The 22,536-nt window shown below is 44.4% G+C and overlaps 1 protein-coding gene across 2 annotated transcripts in view; it reads left to right on the top strand.

Annotated features, from left to right (window-relative positions):
- Positions 1-22,536, top strand: part of man1a2 (mannosidase, alpha, class 1A, member 2) — a 127,901-nt gene that overhangs the window by 13,900 nt on the left and 91,465 nt on the right. For both annotated transcript variants that reach the window (XM_086123596.1, XM_086123595.1), the window contains exons 2-3: positions 4,922-5,436; positions 17,986-18,247. In XM_086123596.1, the coding sequence (XP_085979722.1) occupies positions 5,129-5,436; positions 17,986-18,247 (570 nt within the window). In that variant the 5' untranslated portion in view covers positions 4,922-5,128. The remainder of the gene's footprint in view (positions 1-4,921; positions 5,437-17,985; positions 18,248-22,536) is intronic.

The following is a 22,536-nucleotide window of genomic DNA, read 5'->3' as shown; positions in this document are numbered from 1 at the left end:
TGTTTCGGTAGACTATGCCAGCCACCTTGTTATGGCGTTCCATGTAGGCTTTCCCTGCCAGCATCTTACACCCTGCAGTTATGTGTTGGATCGTCTCAGGTGCCTCTTTGCACAACCTACACCTTGGGTCTTGTCTGGTGTGGTATATCTGGGCCTTAATGGCTCTGGTGCTCAGGGCCTGCTCCTGAGCAGCCAGGATGAGTGCCTCTGTGCTGTCCTTCAGGCCAGCCCTCTCTAGACTCTAGACTTCTTAAGATTAGCCACTTCAGTTATGGTCCGGTGGTACATCTCGTGTAGGGGCTTGTCCTCCCATGATTGTCCCTCTTCCATCACCTCATCCTCTGTTCCCCATTGTCTGAGACATTCTCTGAGTACGTCATCCGTTGGAACCTTCTCCTTGATGTATTCATGGAGCTTGGATGTTTCATCCTGGACAGTGGCTCTCACACTCACTCGTCCCCGGTCTCCTTCCTTTCGGCTTGCGTACAGTCTCAGGGTGCTGGATATATATACCTGTATATATATATATATATATGTGTGTGTGTATATATGTATATATATGCCTGTGTATATATATGTCTATATATTTGGGGGTATTTCCCCCGGAATTTTCAGAAAAGTCCTCTTTCATCTCTGGAATAAGAAGGGGCTCAGAGCTGACCCCTGGTGAAGACCCACCTCCACCTTAAATTCCTCTGTCACACCTACAGCACATCTCACCACTGTCTTACAGCCATCATACATGTCCTGCACAGCTCTAATATCTCTGTCACCCCAGACTTCCTCATATAATACCACATTTCTTCTCTGGGCACCCTGTCATCCACTTTCTCCAGATCTACAAAGACAGAATGCAGTTCCCTCTGTACTTCTCTATCAACATCCTTAAAGCAAATACTGCATCAGTCGTACTATTTATTTATTTATTTTTGGCGTGAAACCAATCTGCTGCTCACAAATGCTCACTTCTGTTCTTAGTCTAGCTTCAACGACTGTTTCATATAGTTTCATTGTATGGCTCATCAACTTTATTCCTCTGTAGTTACTACAACTCTGCACATCTCCCTTGTTCTTAAATTATATATAAAATTTGTGCTGTCAGTTTAGCGCGTTATTATCTGCGTTAATTTAAATAAATTTTAACGTGATTAATTTTTTTTATCGCGAGATTAATGCGGCAACACATCACAACGGATGTTATGTTGCTCTATAAATAAACCGAAAACAAAACAACAAGCGCGCTGCACAGGTCCACGCCCATGTCTGTTTTGCCAGCCACGGCAGCCGACACACCGAAAACAGATACTGAGAGTTTATGAATGGAAAGTTTACTTTTATAAAGTTGCCAGATGGTTCCACTGACAAGACCAAAGTTACCTGTATGTTTTGCAGTCGTAAACTGAGCTATTGTCATAGCACGTCAAGTCTGAAATACCACTTCATGGCCAAGCACACAGCTGATGTCGTCGAAGTCAGACAGCTGTGGATCATTTCAAAGCGAAGAAAATGGATAACACGACGAAGAACAAATTTGCTGAAGCCATAGCTAAATGTATGGCTACTGCATGCAAGCCTGTCAACATTGTCCACAGCTCGACTCAAGCTGAAATCATTCGCATTGCATCTAACGACTGCAGATTGCCAGCGATAGCCTCCATTACAAGCTATGTGCAGAAATTATACGTAGCGGAGAAGGCTAAGGTACACCAAGCGGGAGAAGACATTGTTTCGGGAGAGAAATAAGAGACGAGGTTGATGAGCCTCTGGTGAATAAAGAGCAGGTAGCCTGTCGAATACAATGTATGCCACTGACGCGATTGTTACTTGTTTGGAACTATTTTGTGTGGAAGGTTACAGTGTTCCGTGTCCATATAAATTAAGGGGGTGGAGCTTCTCTGTGTTCGTCTGACAGTGACGGTGCGCTGAGGCACGTCGAGAGTTCAGCAGTGCAGTGGTAGCGACCACACTGAAATTAAGAAAACGTCTCCAGTGTTGTGCCTCGAACCAAGTGTAGTCATCCCAAATGATGTCTACACGAAACCATAGAGAGACTTCCGCGCAAGAAGGACCAACACAATCAACATAGCCTGACTGCTGTGTTCAAAGGAAACTTGAGAAAAACGAAGTATGCAACCATGGCTTAAATCCACTCTCGGCTGAGTACTAGTTTACCGTAGATGTGTACTTTATAATTTTATATTGCTCTGTTTTGATTCCATAAAAGGAGCTGTTGTGACAAAATATTTTTTTCACTGTTGTTGATGATAATATTGTGTGAGAGATTATGTGTGAATAACTGCTCCAAGTAAAAAATGTTCATGTAAAATTGAAAATCGAAATTGTTGTTTTAGTAAATATTTGCATTTTGCACATAGAAAACGGATCCATGATTCCATGTTGATGAGAGCATTAAAATAGGACAAAAAAATATAAAAGGAAATTTAGAAACGCTAAAAAATGTGTGAGTAATCACGATTAATTATGAGTTAATTATGACATTGCGTTTTTAATCACTATTAAATATTTTAATCGTTTGACAGCACTAATATATATATATATATGTGTGTGTGTGTGTGTGTGTGTGTTTAAGTGAAGTCTTAAAGAAAAAAAAGATAATGTTTTCCGAAAAAGGATTGTCGGTACCGTATCTGCTGAATAGAAAAATTAAAGTAAATTGCAATCAAAGTTAGGTACTTTTAAAATCAAGTAACCAGAAACATAAATATGTTACTTTTTAAAGAGAGTAATACAGCGAGTTAATTTTGTGGCTACAATGATCTTAAACATATAATCAAAGAAATACTATTCATGTGCAGAACGGCATGGTGCGCGTACAAGTTCCTGATGTTGTAAAAGTACTTTGAATACATGGTGTATTCAATAATCAAAGAAATACTATTCATGTGCAGAACGGCATGGTGCACGTACAAGTTCCTGATGTTGTAAAAGTACTTTGAATACACCATGTTGTGCAACAGTCAATTATTGGTGGTAGGGTAGTGTGATGGTCTGGGGCTACATCGCTACCCCGAGACCTGGATGGCTGGCTCGCTGTGATTTATGGAACTGTGACTTCCTCTCTTTACCAGAAAATGCTGTTGGAGAACATTTAGCCATCAGTTGTTTGTAGCCTCAAGCTGAAGCGCATTTGAGTTCTGCATCACGAGAACAATTGAAAACACATCAGCAATTCAACTTTTGAATGTTGAATAAAACATTGTTGAGTGTTTTGGAGTGGCCAAATCAAAGTCCAAACTTGAATCTGATCGAAATGCTGTGACATCAGCTTTGAAAAGCTATTCATGCTCGAAAACCCTCCAGTGTGGCTGAATTAAAGCAATTTTGCAAGGAAGAGTGGGTCCAGAATGTCTACACAGAGGCGTGAAGGACGTATTGCCAGTTATAGAAAATGCTTCATTTTGGTTGCTGCTGCTGAGGGTGGCATAACCAGATATGAGGTTTAGGGGGCAATCACTTTTTCACACAGGGCATTTCCTCATTAATTAAAAAACAAACAAAAACCTACATTTTGTTTTCACTTACAAACATGCAAAAAAATAGAAGAAACACATCGGGCGTAACAGGTTAGCGTTCGAATGTTACACATAACACTTGGCAATACGTTGTGCACATAAACACCCGTTTGTAGTTTGGCTTTTAAATGTGTTGGATTGAGGTGCAACGTACACATTTTTGACTGGAAAATTGCAATGTGAATCTAATTATGTCGCAACTTCCAGCTAGTCACTCAATATGCAGGAAAACAAAATCAGAAAAAAGTGTGAGGAGGACAGCCATAAGGTAAAGAGAATAGTTATAATTGATTGGCAATTGAATGAGGGGGGCAAAACAAAAAACGTCCGAAATTGTTGTGCGCCAAAATCCCAAATATCGGCTCGACCAGGGAGCCCAATACGTCGATCGCAAGGGGTGTAGAGCAGGAGTGCCCAACCTTTTTGACGGAAAAGCGACTTTTCAAGCAACCAACCTCCCGCGATCGACCCGCTCCCGCGCATGCACGCATACATAAAAATATAGAATATTAATAACATGCACACAGACACCCCCCTGCGATGGACATGGGACCAGTTCGCGGGCTACTGATCGATTGCGATCGACTGGTTGGGCACCCCTGGTATCAAAGGGAAAACCCCCCCAAAACAAAACCCTAACATATTTGTGCGTCTGTGTGAGTGTTAGTAATGTGATATATTCTTGCGTTAGTGCACACTGCACCCTCGGTATCGTCTCAATTTCACTTTCACAAAAAAAGTATTTCACAAGTAAAACAATATAACAAAGCAGGTCACCTTTAACCTAACCGACCACTAACAACCGGAAGTTGTTAGTGGTCAGCAGTCTGCAATTGCAGACTGCATCTGTTGTTATTGTTATCCTTATTCAGTTTGTTTCATGTACAATTCACTGAGGGTACTGGCAAAGAACTGGAATCTGGAGTGCCGAGAGAAGCATTTTAAAACGGCACACGTGATCTACAATCGTGAACAGTCTGCAAAAGTGCGTCCCATGTCGCCGTGTCGATGAAGGGAGGCAGTGATTTCCTTTTCTCTTGTGTCTACTTTATGTCTGTTTTGTTCATCTTAGGGGCCGTTATGGCTGTTGCTCATCATGGCATGCGTGTGTTTATGTGCGCGTGTGCGGTAACGGGTCGATTGCGGGAGGTTGGTTGGCTTGAAAAGGAGATCTTTGGTCAAAAATGTTTGGGCACCCCTGCTCTAGATTATCCCTAGATAATGGTTGTTTGTGTGCCCTGCCATTGACTGGCAACCAGTTGAGGGTGTACCGTGCCAACTGCCCAAGACAGCTGGGATAGGCTCCGTCACGCCTGCGACCCTCGTGAGGATAAGCGGTTGCGATAACGGATAGATTAGTTATTTACTAATTTATTTTTGTCTTGCAGAATGGATGATGACTCTTTACCAGTCAGTCCTTCGCTGAGGCACCTCTTCCTCTTTTGGTGTTTGGACTTGGCAGCACAGGCATGAGATAATAAAGTCAAGCAGCTGCAACAAACGACACCTGCGGCGCTCGTGACCCTGCCGCTGCTCTCCCTCCCGCCTCATTCCCTCCTGTCCTCCTGCTCAATAACCCTTCAGCAGTCCTCGACATGACCACGCCAGCGCTTTTACCGCTCTCTGGGCGCCGTATACCCACGCTGTCGCCGGGCGCCTCCTCCTTTCCGCACCACCGCGCTACCTTAAGGCTCTCTGAGAAATTCATCCTGCTGCTCATCCTCAGTGCCTTCATCACCCTGTGCTTCGGCGCTTTTTTCTTCTTGCCTGACAACTCCAAGCACAAGCGCTTTGACCTGGGCTTGGAGGCCGTACTCATCCCACACATTGACTCGCCCAAGGAGGGGAAACATGGACAGGTGATCATACACGGTCAGGGAGGACTTGATGAGCACAGACACAGGTAATTTTTTTTTTTCATTTTTAGATCTTGTATTGTTGCTCTAATTCAGGAGTTTGTGAGTCGTGGGGAGAATACTTCGTAGACCTTTTCATTTGCACTCATACGCCTTCCTATGAGGAAGCCAAGTCCGGAGGTACTCTGAGATGGGCTCTCCTCTTTCTGAGGGTGAAGTTAACCGAGGTGGTTAAAAACCGTCTTGGTGGCAGGTCCCAGAGTTTCTGAAGGCTCTGCATGTTGTGGGGTGCGTCGAGGATCCCATTCAAATACTAAATGAAATTAGCATATAGCATCTGGCATTTTCATGTACTGTATTTTCCACACTGAAAGGCACACTGGATTATGAGGCGCCCTGCGATTGGCTGGCAACCGATTCAGGGTGTCCCCCGCCTACTGCCCCAAGACAGCTGGGATAGGCTCCAGCACCCCCTGCGACCCGAGTGAGGATAAAGCGGTTTGGAAAATGAATGAATGAATGAATAGATTTTGAGGCGCACCTTCAATGAATGAGCTATTTTGTAATTTTTTTCATATATTGCATGCACAGCATTATAAAATGCAATCTACAATGCATCCACTCGATGGAGCTATGCTCAAGGAAATGCCAACAGAACACGACACTACACCAGTGTTTTTCAAACTTTTTTGAGCCAAGGCACACTTCTTTCATTGAAAAAAATCTCGCGGCACACCACTCGCTGAAAATGTGAACCCCCCCCGCTTATTTTAACAATTAACGTGTTATATTGTTACTATAACCGTTTTTAACATTGAAGAATGACGTTATAACAGCTTGAATTGGAATCAAATGAACACAAAGAAAAAAGTATTTTATCATCTTTCATATTGTTTCACCGTCGTCCTGCATTGATGCATCACAAATTCGCTTGTCTCTCGTCGAAACACAAGGCAATTGGCTCGCTGTTGCTGCTCCTTAGCGGTATGGGAGGGTACTACATGATTACTTTCTGGGCGAAAGACCGCACAGGCATCAGTGTTGTGTCCAAGGACCGGCAACCCGAGGCCAAGGCCAAGGCCAAGGACTTGACTCCGAGGCCAAGGCCAAGGCCAAGGACTTGGAAAATTTTCCGGGGCAAGGCCAAGGCCAAGGACTTGAGAAATTTTCCGAGGCCAAGGCCAAGGACCAAGGACTTGCCTCCGAGGCCAAGGCCAAGGACCAAGGACTGATTTTGAAACTGAGGCCTAGCCGAGGACATGTATAAAACAATGCTATCATACCACTTGGCAGGTCTTCATGATTTGCAACACCCCTCCATCATAACCCTTTGCACTCCCTAACGCTTGAATGAAGTGTTTTTATTCAAAGAGTAGAACAGTCAGGGTACGTGTTATTTATACTGAGAAAAAATAAATAAAATCATATGGTATACATTTATGAATTAATGTTTTAGTGCAGTAGTTTCTTAATATGAAGTAAATCAACACTCAACAGGCATGACATGGCACGGAAGACAAGTTGAGAAATGACTTTGCATAGAAGTCAATCACTGAGTGCAGAAAAAGCGGTAATCTCTGCAGTGATCATTTTACACTTTACCGGCAGCGAGTCCCAGGGACTCGCTGATCAGAAAAGTATGAGTCCCATTATGCATTGAGAGAGTCCCAAATTTCGAATTCTGAAAAGGTCTACTTATTCAATTGCATATGATAATAACACAAACAACAACATATACATACAATTATAAACAAATGCTGCAAAAATTTAAATAATTCAGGAGCAGGCCTGATGATTTCGGAAATTCATGGTAACCGTTTTTCGGTTCCGTCGGATTACCCAATGGGAAACCACGATAACAAATGTTGGGTTCCGTAATCGTCCATCATGGGAACCCATTTTTCTATTTTGACTGATATTGATAATCAAGAATTCCGAAACTCTAAAGTATAATGTTTCAAGGGTCAATGTTTGAAAACTATGCATTAACAATGAACATTACATCAGCAGCTGTGTACTCCAGGTTTATTCCAAAAAATAAATGGATCAAAAACTGGTGTACTCATGTGGCGTCATCAGAGTATTTTTTCCAATCTCACACTGCAAAGATTAATTGACTGATAATCATTAATACAGGTAAGTATTGTGGTGGCTTGACATCCTCTTCCCAAGACGATGCATGTATAATCTACGATCAATTTGACGAAAGAATTTAACACACGTTATCATTAGTTCTACCAACAGTTAACATTAGCATGACCACACCTTGTGACGAATGTTTTCTTCATAAAGTTACCATGCTACAACCAGTAAATTATAGAATAACCAATACTGTTTCATCATATTTTTCATAGCGATTAGCCTCTAGATCTAATGACCAACTTGCCTCGAAATCGTGCCTCGCGTCGTATTTCGCTCCCGCGTTCTGTGCATACGTCACAGGTGAGTTTAGTTATACGCCCTTTGGACGATTCATACGAAAAATCAGACAAGCATTCCCATTTCTTAAATATCGTAATTAGTAGACCTTGGTGAGTTTTTTTCGCCACCATCTCAAACTTTCATCCGCACGATTCCTCAGTTTGCGGACTAAAATAACAACCCGCATGCGCACATAACGTCATCTGTTGTGTCCCCCCCCCCCCCCCCCCCAACACTGAAAACAAAATAAAACGAAAGTAAATTAGAAGAAACACACTCACACACCACACCACATCACAAACACACATACAGGCGCAGTGAAATCGCGTGGATAACACAGTCGATTCAAGTGCGGTGACTTTTATAATTAAACTATTTTTTGGTACCGTGAAAATGACGCCACGGAAACGACACACTACCGGTAACGATTGTTCCTGTGAAATCCTCAGGCTTGCCGTAGTTTTTTTTGTTTGTTTGTTTGTTTTGACTGAGAAATTTCCTTGCGTCCCAAAAACGCACATTGTTTGGAACTGTGCGTCCCGTGGGAAAATTATACGTCTAGGACGTGGGACGCAGAGGTAACGAGATGGCTGAATCTCTAACCATTCTCTGAGTACTACTATTATTACCACTACCACTAATACTACATTAATTAATACCTTCAACTTCACAATAATAATAATAAATAATTAAATCAACCATGATTTTAAACTATGTATTATCAATATTCATTATTCCAAACAGGAGAAAGCATTCAGCAAACATAACTGGAATCGAGCAAAAAGACTCCAAATCCCAACGGCCAAACCCGGAAGTGAACTGCCGACATTATTGACTCCAGCTGTAATGCAAATTACTTGGTTCAAACAAACATTCTAGTGCGACCGCACAAACGTGACGACTGTGCAAAAATAACTAAATAAAAGACACCACTGTTACAGAAAGGCTTTACACGCTATTTAAACTGCCGATCGCGAACAGAACGAACCGTGATTGAAACTAACTGTGATGCCGCTCTTTACACGTTGCGCTGACAGTGGCAGACCCGCCCCTCTTAAAGCGACAGAGTTAATCCATTAATATGGGTTTCCTTCGATGGAATTTATTAGATTCATTCGTGATTTTAGCGGTCTTTTGACAAAGGGATTCGAGGCTCTAATCCCTCATTGTGTCCGAGGACCGCCAATCCAAGGCCAAGGCCAAGGACTTGACTCCCGAGGCCAAGGCCAAGGACCAAGTACTTGACTCCGAGGCCAAGGCCGAGGACCAAGGACCGCCCCTCGGTCGCCGGCTCGAGGAACACATCTCTGACAGGCATACAAATTGGATATTTTCCCGCGGCACATCTGACAAGGTCTCGCGGCACACTGAAAAACGGTGCACTACACCACACCCGGATTTATATAGCGACAATCAGATGTCAGTAAAACTTATTTAATAAAGCAGCGACACAGTTCACTTAACCAACAGCAAGTTATTACATTGACTCCTTAACGTTGAAATCTCTTGCCGCTGCTCTATTTCTGTGTTCAACTGCGAAACCGATCGCCTTAAGTTTGAACTCTGCGTCGTAAGCATGTCTCTAGCAAGGAGCCATTTTGGGGTTGACATATTACTGTAATGACCATACACAAGGCGCATCGGATTTTAATGCGCGCTGTGAGCTTTTAAGAAAATGGAAGGCTTTTAGGTGCGCCTTTTAGTGCGGAAAATACAGTCATGATTTTCAAAGCTATTGATCAATTTGTGATCTTCACAAAATAATTTGATACTCAAAATTCCCATACCCTTTTATTTTTGATGAACGTTTGAATGTTCTTTTTAATCAACTTATATTCATTTTTCGCTGGTACACCTTACATCCGGTCAACCCCGGGGTGTATAAATAACAAAATACAGTAAACATATACATACTGTATACGTGAACACACAACTTCGACCAGGGGTGTCCAAAGTCGGTCCTGGAGGGCCGCTGTCCTGCCTGTTTTCCAGCTCTCCCAGCTGTAACACACCTGATTCAAATGATCAGCTCATCAACCAGCTCTGGCCCTCCAGGACCGACTTTGCACACCCCTGACTTAGACTATAATAGACCAAAATTGCTCATAACGGTTAAGATGAGACAACACAATGTGTTCACTTGTCTGAAACACTTTGGATTTTGCAAAAAAAAGGAAGATCGTCTTGACAAGACAGTAGCTGTGTAAAGCCTTTGTAAATGCCTAGTGAAATATAATTTGTGAACGCATCTCGACAGTGCCAGTGCACAGGTGCTCATCAAAAAAATTGATCATAATGAAAAAGTTGATTTCAGTAATACTACTCAAAAAGTGAAACTTGTGTAATGCATACATTAATTCCACACAGACAGGTACATTTCAAATGGTCATTCATTTTGATTTTGAAGATATCTTTAAAACTAATACAAACCAAAATTCACTATCTCAGAAGATTTGAATACAGTGATCCCTCATTTATCGCGGTTAATGGGGACCGAGACCACCCGTGAAAGAGGAACATCTGCGAAGTAGCCCCCCCCGTACAGGTATATGTACATGTATATGAGCAAGTACCGTACGCACTCGCATTCGGCAGTTGACTTAAGGTGCGACCACTTGCACAGCAGGACATCTCAATTATCCATAGAAATACTCCTTCAACGCACCAAACAATAATTACGAGTATGCGAGCACTTTGTAGAGGTTAGGTAGAAACAATTTATAATGCATTTGACACAACAAAATCAGAGCAGCCACATGTCAACTCAAATTGCAGGTGGAGATGATTCACATTTTTTGGGGGGGCAACTACAGACAACATGTAGGCACATCTGATATTTTTTAAATAGAATAACGTATTTTCCGCACTAAAAGGCGCACCGAAAAGCCTTCCATTTTCTTAAAAGCTAACAGCGCTCTTTAAACTCCGATGCGCCTTGTGTATGGTCATTACGGTAATATGTCAACCCCAAAATGGCTCCTTGCTAGAGACATGCTTAAGACGCAGAGTTCAAACTTCAGACAATCGGTTTCGCAGTTGAACACGGAAATAGAGCAGCGGCAAGAGAGTTCAACGTTAACGAGTCAATGTTATAACTTGCTGTTGGTTAAGTGAACTGTGTCGCTGATTTATTAAATAAGTTTTACTGACATCTGATTGTCGCTATATAAATCAGGGTGTAGTGTAGTGTTCTGTTGGCATGTCCTTGAGCGTAGCGACACCTCATGGATGCATTATAGATTGCATCTTATAATGCGGTACGTGCAATATATGAAAAACATAATAATAATCCAGTGCACCTTTTAATGTGGAAAATACGGTATGTAAGGTTTTGGTAACATTTTACCAGCCGTTGTTTTGTTTTTTTTATATCGAAAAATCAGTGCTGCAGGTTAATTTAATGTGAAAATATACAACTTTAATGTTTTTTTTGTTGTACAAAAGTGAATGTTGAATATTGTTCACATATATGAAGCAGTTAGTTCAGTTTGGTGTTTTAAAAACATTTTTTTTAAGCTTAGTTTTAACTGAACCCCATAGCAATACTGTATAGTTCTTGAGATATCTGGCAAAAAAAATTACATTTGAGCCAAGTCTGTCTGTCTGTCTGGGCTGGTTAGGATGTCTCTTGGAGGCCTCTTTGGAGAGATGTCTTGGCGTTGTTGCCTAAGTTGGTGTTTCTGTTATCTTATCACCGAATAAGCAAAAGAAGATGGCTTGATGGATGTTGTTGTTGTGTGTGCTTTTACAACGCCTGTGCACACGGCTTGCCGTCTAAACCAACAGAGGTCAGGCACTGTTTATTCAGTTCCATGACACCACGTACCTTTGTTCAGCATTCTTTGTTTAACCACTGGGTGTGACCAGTATTTTGAAAAATGCCTAACTTGGTATATGGTAGGAGATCTCAAGATGCATTTTGGGGTGGCATGGCAAGTGTAACCGGTAGTGTCTGACTGTATTGTGTTCAAGCATATTGATGACATACAGCAGGATTTCTTGTTACCCAAATGTTTTGTATACTGTTCTTAGACTGCCTCTATCGATTTAGTTTATGCTATTGTGTCGTCTGTACTGAGGAAGATTAGATAAGAAAACTTTTATTTGTCTCACAATGGAGTGTGCTAATTCTCTTTTTATGAAGAAGGGAATGCGTGGATCAAGGATCAGAGATTTTCAAACCTTAGTGTGTGCTTAAGACAGGGGTGTCAAACTCATTTTTGTTACGGGCCACATTGTAGTTACGGTTTCCCTTGGAGGGCTGTTATGATGATGAATTTTGTGAAACCATATAATCAAGGGTGGCCAGCCAGTCAGAGACTACGAGCCAATTTTTTTACTGTGTGACTGCAAAGAGCCACATACACATGGGCATCCCGTCCTCGCGCGCACGCACACACGTACACACTTTTTTGCCCAAAGATCGAGTTTTGAAGTGACCAACCTCCCACGATCCAATCGCGCACATGCAAGAACACACACACACACATGCACGTGGGTGCGCAACCAAGCACTCGCGCACAAATGCACGCACGCCATGAGGAGCAACAGCCGGAACGGCCCGAACATGAACGAAAGCTAAAAACACAAACACACAAATCTACCCCCCTCCATTTCCTCCTCCCACCCCTTGCGGTCGACTTGGAACCAGTCCGTTGGCTCCCGGTCGATTGCGATCGACGTTTTAGGCACCCCTGCTTTAAAAACTGAGGTAATTCGCTGACTATCTTAGCGCTTAGGGCCGTTGTTTGCGCATGAGCAGTGATTCAGTCATCTGATTGGTTGCCCTCTATGTCAATCAAGTAACGGGATTGATGATAGGCTGACGTGGTACATTCTGTGTATTTAGCGCCGTAGTTTGAATGACATGCCACTGCCGAGGCGTTCTCGACGCTTGTCGCGTGAGAGCCCGGGAGCCGCATTGAACCAGCCAAAGAGGGCATGCGGCTCGTGAGCCGCGGGTTGGCCACCCCTGATATAAATGTTTAATCACCTCCACATATAACATACACACTGCACAACAAATTGATGGATAATTAATTTTAAATCAGAAGTCAAGAATAATGATTTGCTTCAACATTGTTTACACTAATGTAATAAGGGGTTTAGTCATGAGAAAATGCTTGCAATATCATATTTTATTATGGATTATATGACAACGTGACATTTGGGTTCAAACTTTAGCAAGCATCATGAAACTTGACATGCTTGATTTGCTTTTGCAGGCCACATAAAATGATGTGGTGGCCTTGATTTTGACACCTGTGGGTTAAGATAACAATTGAAAACACATTTGCTCCCTTTTTGGAAATGGTTATTTCCTGAAATTATATTTTGAACCAAAACATGAAAACTAAAAACAGTTCATAAATTCAGATTCTAATAAATGTTTGTAAGGAGATTAATGCAACTGCTAACTAACCAGCATACCCTTATGTACCGGTATGTATTTATTTATTTATTTTATTGGTTCAGTACCCATTAATCAACACAAGAATAAACAGTGTTAATGCGCTGGACTTAGCATAAATGCTTGTTTTCAGTCGTAACCAAGGCAGGTTTCTAAAATAGCACAGTGATATGGATATAAATAGATAGATTTAGAACCCAGATGCCTCATGACCAATTGTTGAGTATGCATACCTGTCAACTCATACGGTTTAGCCATAGTTCATACGAATTTTGTGGTGAATCTTACGTATATGGCCGTATCGCACAAATCATACGGATTCTGAAAATCCCCCCCGACAGGTAGTTCCGTTTGCTTTTGCCCAGAACGGTGCTCGTCTACTCGAATGCTTTCATTTCCGGAATACAACTCTGAACACAGTAATGCCACTAAGTAGAATGATGATTAGACATTAACCCAACCAGACATTGTATTATGGAGATCTACAATAAATATTGAAAATTTCGTGGGTTTTTTTCTGTGCCGTTATTTTGACATAAAATGCTTTGGTATGTTATAAGGATTTTTTGCTCTTTATACTGATTTTTTTGGTAGTTTATACAGGTTGGCGCTCCGAAAAGTTGACAGGTATGAGTATGTCACACCGTTGTACAGGCTAAGGTACGTCAAGACAACTCGAAATCATCTGCGATACACTATGTTTATCGGCTACATTCGCGTAGTTTGACATCAGCATAACATAACTCGGCTGGAGAGTTTCATGGATGCAGATGTTAGGACGTCTCTGTTTTTGTGGTTACATCTACACTTAAATTACTATAATAAAATGAATGTCTTGGTCTGAATTTTTGCCACATGTTTTCTTTGTAAAAAGGCTGACAGCAGCACAACATTTCAGTGTTTACAAGGGGCGACTATGATTATACTACATAAAGCGGCAGCTAAAGCTTGAACGGACAGCATACGCTGACATTAGCTTATGCGTTTATGTATTTGACGTTATTTCTAGCTACCTATCCTCAAATCTTAATGCTAATCATGTGAAAACGGCATGGTTTCTTCACTGTTTACATATAATACTTGTTTGAATAATTCTGTATGGACATACATCTGTATATGTATGATAGAATCCTCAAGGTACCATGTCCAAAAGTGCTTTCATTTGTACAGCTTCTCATGTTTAAAGCAGCTCACTGCTAATTTCCCAAAAAGCCTGTCTTTGTTCTTGACTCCCTCTCCGGGAGCCGTCACCTTACCGTGGTGGAGGGGTTTGTGTGTCCCAATGATCCTAGGAGCTAAGTTGTCTGGGGCTTTATGCCCCTGGCAGGGTCACCCATGGCAAACAGGTCCTAGGTGAGGGACCAGACAAAGCACGGCTCACAAAACCCCTTATGACAGACAAAATCGATGGCACTCAGTTTCCCTTGCCCGGACGCGGGTCACCGGGGCCCCCCTCTGGAGCCAGGCCTGGAGGTGGGGCTCGTTGGCGAGCGCCTGGTGGCCGGGCCTACACCCATGGGGCCCGGCCGGGCTCAGCCCGAAGAGGCAACGTGGGTCCTCCTTCTCATGGTCTCACCACCCGTGGGAGGGGTCAAAGGGGTCGGGTGCAATGCGAGCTGGGCGGCAGCCAAAGGCGGGGACCCTGGCGGTCCGATCCTCGGCTGCAGAAGCTAGCTCTTGGGACATGGAATGTCACCTCTCTGGCAGGGAAGGAGCCCGAGCTGGTGTGTGAGGTAGAGAAGTTCCGACTGGATATAGTCGGACTTGCCTCCACACACAGCCTGGGTTCTGGTACTAGTTCTCTCGAGAGGGGTTGGACTCTCTTCCACTCTGGAGTTGCTCATGGTGAGAGGCGCAGAGCAGGTGTGGGCATACTCATTGCACCCCGGCTCAGTGCCTGTACATTGGGGTTCACACCGGTAGACGAGAGGGTTGCTTCCCTCCGCCTTCGGGTGGGGGGACGGGTCCTGACTGTTGTTTGTGCATATGCACCAAACGGCAGCTCAGCATACCCACCCTTTTTGGAGTCCTTGGAGGGTGTGCTGGAGAGTACTCCTGCTGGGGACTCCCTTGTTCTGCTGGGGGACTTCAATGCTCACGTGGGCAATGACAGTGAGACCTGGAGGGGCGTGATTGGGAGGAACGGCCCCCCCGATCAGAACTCGAGTGGTGTTTTGTTATTGGACTTCTGTGCTCGTCACGGACTGTCCATAACGAACACCTTGTTCAAACATAAGGGTGTCCATATGTGCACTTGGCACCAGGACACCCTGGGCCGTAGTTCGATGATCGACCTTGTGGTTGTATCATCGGATTTGCGGCCGCATGTTTTGGACACTCGGGTGAAGAGAGGGGCGGAGCTGTCAACTGATCACCACCTGGTGGTGAGTAGGCTCCGATGGTGGGGAAAGATGCCGGTCCGTCCTGGCAGACCCAAACGTATTGTGAGGGTTTGTTGGGAGCGTCTGGCGGAATCCCCTGTCAGAAGGAGTTTCAACTCCCACCTCCGACAGAGCTTTTCCCATGTTCCGGGGGAGACGGGGGACATTGAGTCCGAGTGGACCATGTTCCGTGCCTCTATTGTTGAGGCGGCCAATCTGAGTTGTGGCCGTAAAGTGGTTGGTGCCTGTCGTGGCGGCAACCCTCGTACTCGCTGGTGGACACCAGCAGTAAGGGATGCCGTCAAGCTGAAGAAGGAGTCCTATCGAGCCTTTATGGCCTGTGGGACCCCAGAGGCAGCTGACGGGTATCGACTGGCCAAGCGGAACGCAGCTTCGGTGGTCGCCGAGGCAAAAACCCGAGCGTGGGAAGAGTTCGGTGAGGCCATGGAAGCCGACTTCCGGACGGCTTCGAGGAAATTCTGGTCCACCATCCGACGTCTCAGGAGGGGGAAGCAGTGCACCACTAACACTGTGTACAGTGGGGATGGGGCACTGCTGACTTCGACTCGGGACGTTGTGAACCGGTGGGCAGAGTACTTCGAAGACCTCCTCAACTCCACCAACACGTCTTCCTTGGAGGAAGCAGAGTCTGAGGACCCTGAGGTGGGCTCTCCTATCTCTGTGGTTGAAGTCACCGATGTGGTTAAAAAGCTCCTCGGTGGCAGGGCCCCAGGGGTGGATGAGATCCGCCCGGAGTTCCTCAGGGCTCTGGATGTTGTGGGGCTGTCCTGGTTGACACGCCTCTGCAACATCGCGTGGTCAACGGGGAGAGTGCCTCTGGATTGGCAGACCGGGGTGGTAGTCCCTCTTTTTAAAAAGGGGGACCGGAGGGTGTGTTCCAACTACAGAGGGATCACACTCCTCAGCCTCCCTGGTAAGGTCTATTCAGGGGTGCTGGAGAGGAGGGTCCGTCAGGAAGTCGAGCCTCAGATTGAGGAGGAGCAGTGTGGTTTTCGTCCCGGCCGTGGAACAGTGGACCAGCTCTACACCCTTAGCAGGGTCCTCGAGGGTATGTGGGAATTCGCCCAACCAGTCTACATGTGTTTTGTGGACTTGGAGAAGGCGTTTGACCGTGTCCCTCGGGGAGTTCTGTGGGGGGTGCTTCGTGGGTATGGGGTACCGAACCCCCTGATACGGGCTATTCGGTCACTATACCACCGATGTCAGAGTTTGGTTCGCATTGCCGGCAGTAAGTCGGAATCGTTTCCAGTGAGGGTAGGACTCCGCCAAGGCTGCCCTTTGTCGCCGATTCTGTTCATAATCTTTATGGACAGAATTTCTAGGCGCAGCCGAAGCGTTGAGGGCGTCCGTTTTGGTGGCCTCAGTATTGCATCCCTGCTTTTTGCAGATGATGTGGTGCTGTTGGCTCCTTCAAACGGGGCTCTCCAACTCTCACTGGAGCGTTTCGCAGCCGAGTGTGAAGCGGTTGGGATGAAAATCAGCACCTCCAAATCTGAAACCATGGTCCTCAGTCGGAAAAGGGTGGAGTGCCCCCTCCGGGTCGGGGGAGAGATCTTGCCCCAAGTGGAGGAGTTTAAGTATCTTGGGGTCTTGTTCACGAGTGAGGGCAGGAGGGAGCGAGAGATCGACAGGCGGATCGGTGCAGCGTCTGCTGTGATGCGGACGTTGTATCGGTCTGTCGTGGTGAAGAAGGAGCTGAGCCGAAGGGCGAAGCTCTCAATTTACCGGTCGATCTACGTTCCAACCCTCATCTATGGTCACGAGCTATGGGTCGTGACCGAAAGAACGAGATCCCGGATACAAGCGGCCGAAATGAGTTTTCTCCGCAGGGTGTCCGGGCTCTCCCTTAGAGATAAGGTGAGAAGCTCGGTCATCCGGGAGGGGCTCAGAGTCGAGCCGCTTCTCCTCCACATCGAGAGGAGCCAGATGAGGTGGCTTGGGCATCTGATTCGGATGCCTCCTGAACGCCTCCCTGGTGAGGTGTTCCGGGCATGTCCCACTGGGAGGAGACCCCGAGGAAGACCCAGGACACGCTGGAGTGACTATGTCACCCAGCTGGCCTGGGAACGCCTCGGGATCCCCCGGGGAGAGCTGGAAGAAGTAGCTAGGGAGAGGGAAGTCTGGGCTTCCCTGCTAAAGCTGTTGCCCCCGCGACCCGGCCCCGGATAAGCGGTAGAAGATGGATGGATGGATGGATGGATGTTCTTGACTCATTTAATTATCTTTCATCACAAAGATACCTTTTTGCGCAATTACACTGTTTATTTAGTGTCAGGCTCACTTGCTGCTCTCTTTGTGCAGGCTAATTATCTGACAGAATAAAGAGAATATTTTCTTAACTTGTTTTCCACTGCTTCTTGTAGGGAGGACGAGGCGAGCCTCCGGGATAAAATTCGCGCCGACCACGAGCGGGCCCTGCAAGAGGCCAAAGAAAAGCTGCGGAAATCGCGTGAGGAGATACAGGCCGAGATCCAGACGGAGAAGAGCAAGGTGGTGGAGGACCTAAAGAAAAAGGACACGAGGCCGAAGCCCTTGCATCCCGTGCCCATGCCCAAGGTGGTGGCCATTGGTGATGGAGAGCCACTTGAGCCCGAGGTCAAAGAAAAACGGAATAAGATTCGAGAGGTAAGAACATTTTTTGTATTCTTTAATGTCCTCTTTTTCAGTTGGAAAGAGGAGGTACGAGTTCTCGTACCTGCTCAGCCGGGCTTCCAAGTTTGCTGAGGCAATACTACAATTATCTGGGTGACTGCTGGTTGCTCATTGGTCGATCATATTTGTTTTTACTGTGAAGGGTTGAAACGCGTCCTTGAGTGTCTCGGTTCAATAAAATAGTTTAAGCATTTTTTCTGCCTCGAGTACCTGCTTATTTATGTGTACCCTGTCAGAAAGAAGAAATCAAATGAACCACAGCAACAATTATTCATGCTACATATGACAGTAATACGCCACCATTGCGATTAGGCCCACTTCAAAATGAACCTTAGTTACCAAACAATTAATCAATGCCTAGTTACACTTTTATTTCAATGTTGTTCCTGGCACCGGATCGCGTGGTAACCGCTGACTTGACTTGTTTTCCAGACTGTGTTTTGGGGTCGCTTATTGCCGTCACAAACTGTTTTTTCTGATAGCAATACGTTGTCCTGAAATAATGGTCAATCGCTAACATTTAAGGATGAGCAACTGAAATGATAAAGAACAACTGTCTCCACTTTTCTGCAATGGTTCATTTTTATGGGTAACTGTATTTTTTATATCCCTGTTAGAGCCTATTTCTGCTTTCTTCATCTTGATTTTGTGACTTTGCGCCGAAACGCCTAAAAATGCGCGAACCATGCATGTGCAGAGCAACGAACAACAAGAATGGACCCCTGCTTAACCTCATGCTTGTGTGTAGAGATCCTGCGGTTTACCCATCTTTCAAATTCAAATTTAAAGGAGTATGAAGATATTCAGGTAGCTTAAAACTCCAGGCATGAACTATTCAAAACGTTGCAACAAACTCAGGCGTTGATTCTTTTTGCTTTCACATAGATCAATGTGCATGCATGGTGCAGGTACTGACATGAGCCTGAAATGTAGTATGAATGAAACTGCGTATATGCAATCGAAAAGTAGACTCTTGGTCTTCTCCACTGCTGTTTGTCAGCGTGTCTCATTCTGACTGATGCAATAATGGCAGTGTATGTTTTGTGGTTTCCTCGCGTTACTATTCTGAAGATTAAATTCAACCGTCCTGAGCAGAGCCAGGGTTTTACTTGCAGGCTTTGAGTTTGATGAATTTATCTCTGCCTTTAAACCTGCAATATGAAACTACTTTTAAATTATTATTTTTGTTTGTTTATTCTGTTTGTTTATTCCCACCCACATCACAACTAGAAATGATGACACATGGCCGATTAAGCGTATGAGGTTCAACATATTGTTGGATTTTTCAGTATTTTACTTTTATCCATAATGCTGACTGACCATCTCCAGTCCTGCGCTGGCCCACTGGATGGCACACTGGAAATGACGGACTGGAAAAGATGCCATTTACCTCGTAGTAGGCGAAGTACATTGCCTTGCACTGCAATGACCACAGTTATGGAATATATAAATATATATTTAGATTTACTTATTTATAGAATTGCATAATGTTGTTAATGGATTTATTCTTATTTTAAGATGGCTAACTGTATTTTTTGAGTGTATGTCTTTTGCACATGGGAGTTTTGTTGCTGACAGAAAAGATTCAAATTCTAATTGAATGTCATTAGTTTTGTTGATTTTTATGGAATTGATTCTTGATTATCTTATTTTCCACACTAAAGGAGCACTGGATTATGAAGCGCACCTTCAATGAATGGCCTGTTTTGTAATTTTTTTTCATACATTGGGCGCACACCGCATTATATGATGATATCTACAATACAACCATTAGATGGAAATACGCTCAAGGAAACGCCAACAGAACGATCAGATGTCACTAAAACTTATTTAATAAATCAGCGACACAGTTCACTTAACCAACAGCAAGTTATAACATTGACTCGTTAACGTTGAACTTTCTTGCCGCTGCTCTATTTCCGTGTTCAACTGCGAAACCGATCACCTTAAGTTTGAACTCTGCGTTGTAAGCATGTGTCTAGCAAGGAGCCATTTTGGAGTTGACATATTACTGTAATGACCATACACAAGGGGCATCAGATTTTTAGGCGCGCCTTTTAGTGTGGAAAATATGGTACTGTAATCATTTTCTTGAAGAATTAGAGGCAAAATGGAGTGCAGCACTTTTATCTCATTCTCATCGAGCTCATTGTCTTGTTGAAATAAACATGGACGTACCTCAAAATCTATCTATCTATCTATCTATCGATCTATCTATCTATCGATCTGTCTATATTAGAGCTGTCAGTTTAGCACATTTTTATAGGCATTAATTTAAATGAATTTTAACGGGATTGCATTTTTTCTCGCGAGATTAACGCGGCACACGTCACAGCGGATGTTACGTTGCTCTATAAATAAACCAGAAACAAAACAACAAGCGCGCTGCACAGGTCCACGGACATTTGTTTTGCCAGCCACGGCAGCGCGAGACACCGAAAACGGATACTTAAAGAGTTTATGAATGGTAAGTTTCCTTTTAAAAAGTTGCCAGATTGTTCCACTGACAAGACCAAAGTTACCTGTATGTTTTGCAGTCGTAAACTGAGCTATCATCATAGCACGTCGCGTCTGAAATACTGTACCACTTCATGGCCGTACAGTATTACGTACAGTAATACTACGTACATAGTACGTAATACGTACAGTATTTAATAAACATTAAAATACTGTACGTATTTTACTGTTGTGATTTTTTTGGATACACCTGTATTGCAGTTTTTGTTATATAAACAGTTTTTGGACAGGATATTTTTGTTTTTTATTGATTGTGTTGTTACACGTGCATTTTGTCAACATACTTGCAGGTTCATAAAGGACATGTACCATGCTCATTTCCCAAATGAGGAATTTCTGTTATCAGGACAAATTGGACAGCGCAAACACGAGTCCGTACTAGAGAATATTTACTATATATATATATATATATATATATATATATATATATGGCTCCAGCGGATGACATACTCAGAGAATGTTTCAAACAATGGGGAACAGAGGATGAGATGCTGGAAGGGGGGCCATCATGGGAGGACAAGCCCCAACACGGGATGTACCCCCGGACCATAACTGAAGTGGCTGATCTCAAGAAGTCCTATCAGTGGCTCGAGAGGTCTGGCCTGAAGGACAGCACAGAGGCACTCATCCTGGCTGCTTAGGAGCAGGCCCTGAGCACCAGAGCCATTGAGGCCCAGATATACCACACCAGACAAGACCCAAGGTGTAGGTTGTGCAAAGAGGCACCTGAGACGATCCAACACATAACTGCAGGGTGTAAGATGCTGGCAGGGAAAGCCTACATGGAACGCCATAACCAGGTGGCTGGCATAGTCTACCGAAACATCTGTGCGGAGTATGGACTGGAAACCCCAAGGTCAAAATGGGAAACACCTACGAAGGTGGTGGAGAATGACAGAGGGAAGATCCTGTGGGACTTCCAGATCCAGACTGACAAGATGGTAATGGCGAACCAACCAGATATCAGATATGGATGTAGCGGTCCCAAGTGATGGAAACATCAGAAAGAAGGAACACGAGAAACTCGAGAAATACCAAGGGCTCAGAGAGGAGCTGGAGAGAGCCTGGAAGGTAAAGGTGACAGTCGTGCCTGTGGTGATCGGAGCACTCGGGGCAGTGACCCACAAACTACATGAGTGGTTGCAACAGATCCCGGGAACAACATCAGACATCTCAGTCCAGAAAAGTGCAGTGCTGGGAACAGCAAGGATACTGCGCAGAACCCTCAAGCTTCCTGGCCTGTGGTAGAGGACCCGAGCTGAATGAGGGACGGACACCACCCGAGGGGTGAGACGAGGATTTTATTTTATTTTTTTAATATATAGTATTTTAAAAGTGAATTGAGCAAAATATCAGTATAATAAGCCTCTGAATGTATTCTTTTCAATAATTTTGTGTTAATACTCACCATTAATGTGAATGGTTTTCCGTTCCTCTCGATTGCTAAAGATCCAACAAAGCTTGCGGGGTTCTCGTCCGCTTGCCGGGTCCATAGACCGAGTTGCTGCTGGCTAGCTTGCAGCCTGCTCAGTAGCTTGCAGTATTTCACCGTCAAGACTCGAGCGCTACGTAGCGTAGCAACAAAGCTAACACAATGTAAAAGATACCAGTTTGCTCAACATGCGAGTAACGTTATTAAACATCACTCCTCTGAGCCTTCAAAGCCGCTGACTTGGCGTATGTGCTTCCAAGACCGTGACGTGGTGGCGGCGACGCAGCTTCAAAGCATGAGTAAATGGGGCTCA

Source organism: Hippocampus guttulatus, chromosome 11 (genome assembly GCF_054856545.1).
Source record: "Hippocampus guttulatus isolate MCC_2025c chromosome 11, RoL_Hgut_1.0, whole genome shotgun sequence".
In the NCBI taxonomy this organism is placed as follows: domain Eukaryota; kingdom Metazoa; phylum Chordata; class Actinopteri; order Syngnathiformes; family Syngnathidae; genus Hippocampus; species Hippocampus guttulatus.
Note: the sequence above shows the minus strand (reverse complement) of the source record. Positions and strands in the feature narration are given on the sequence as shown.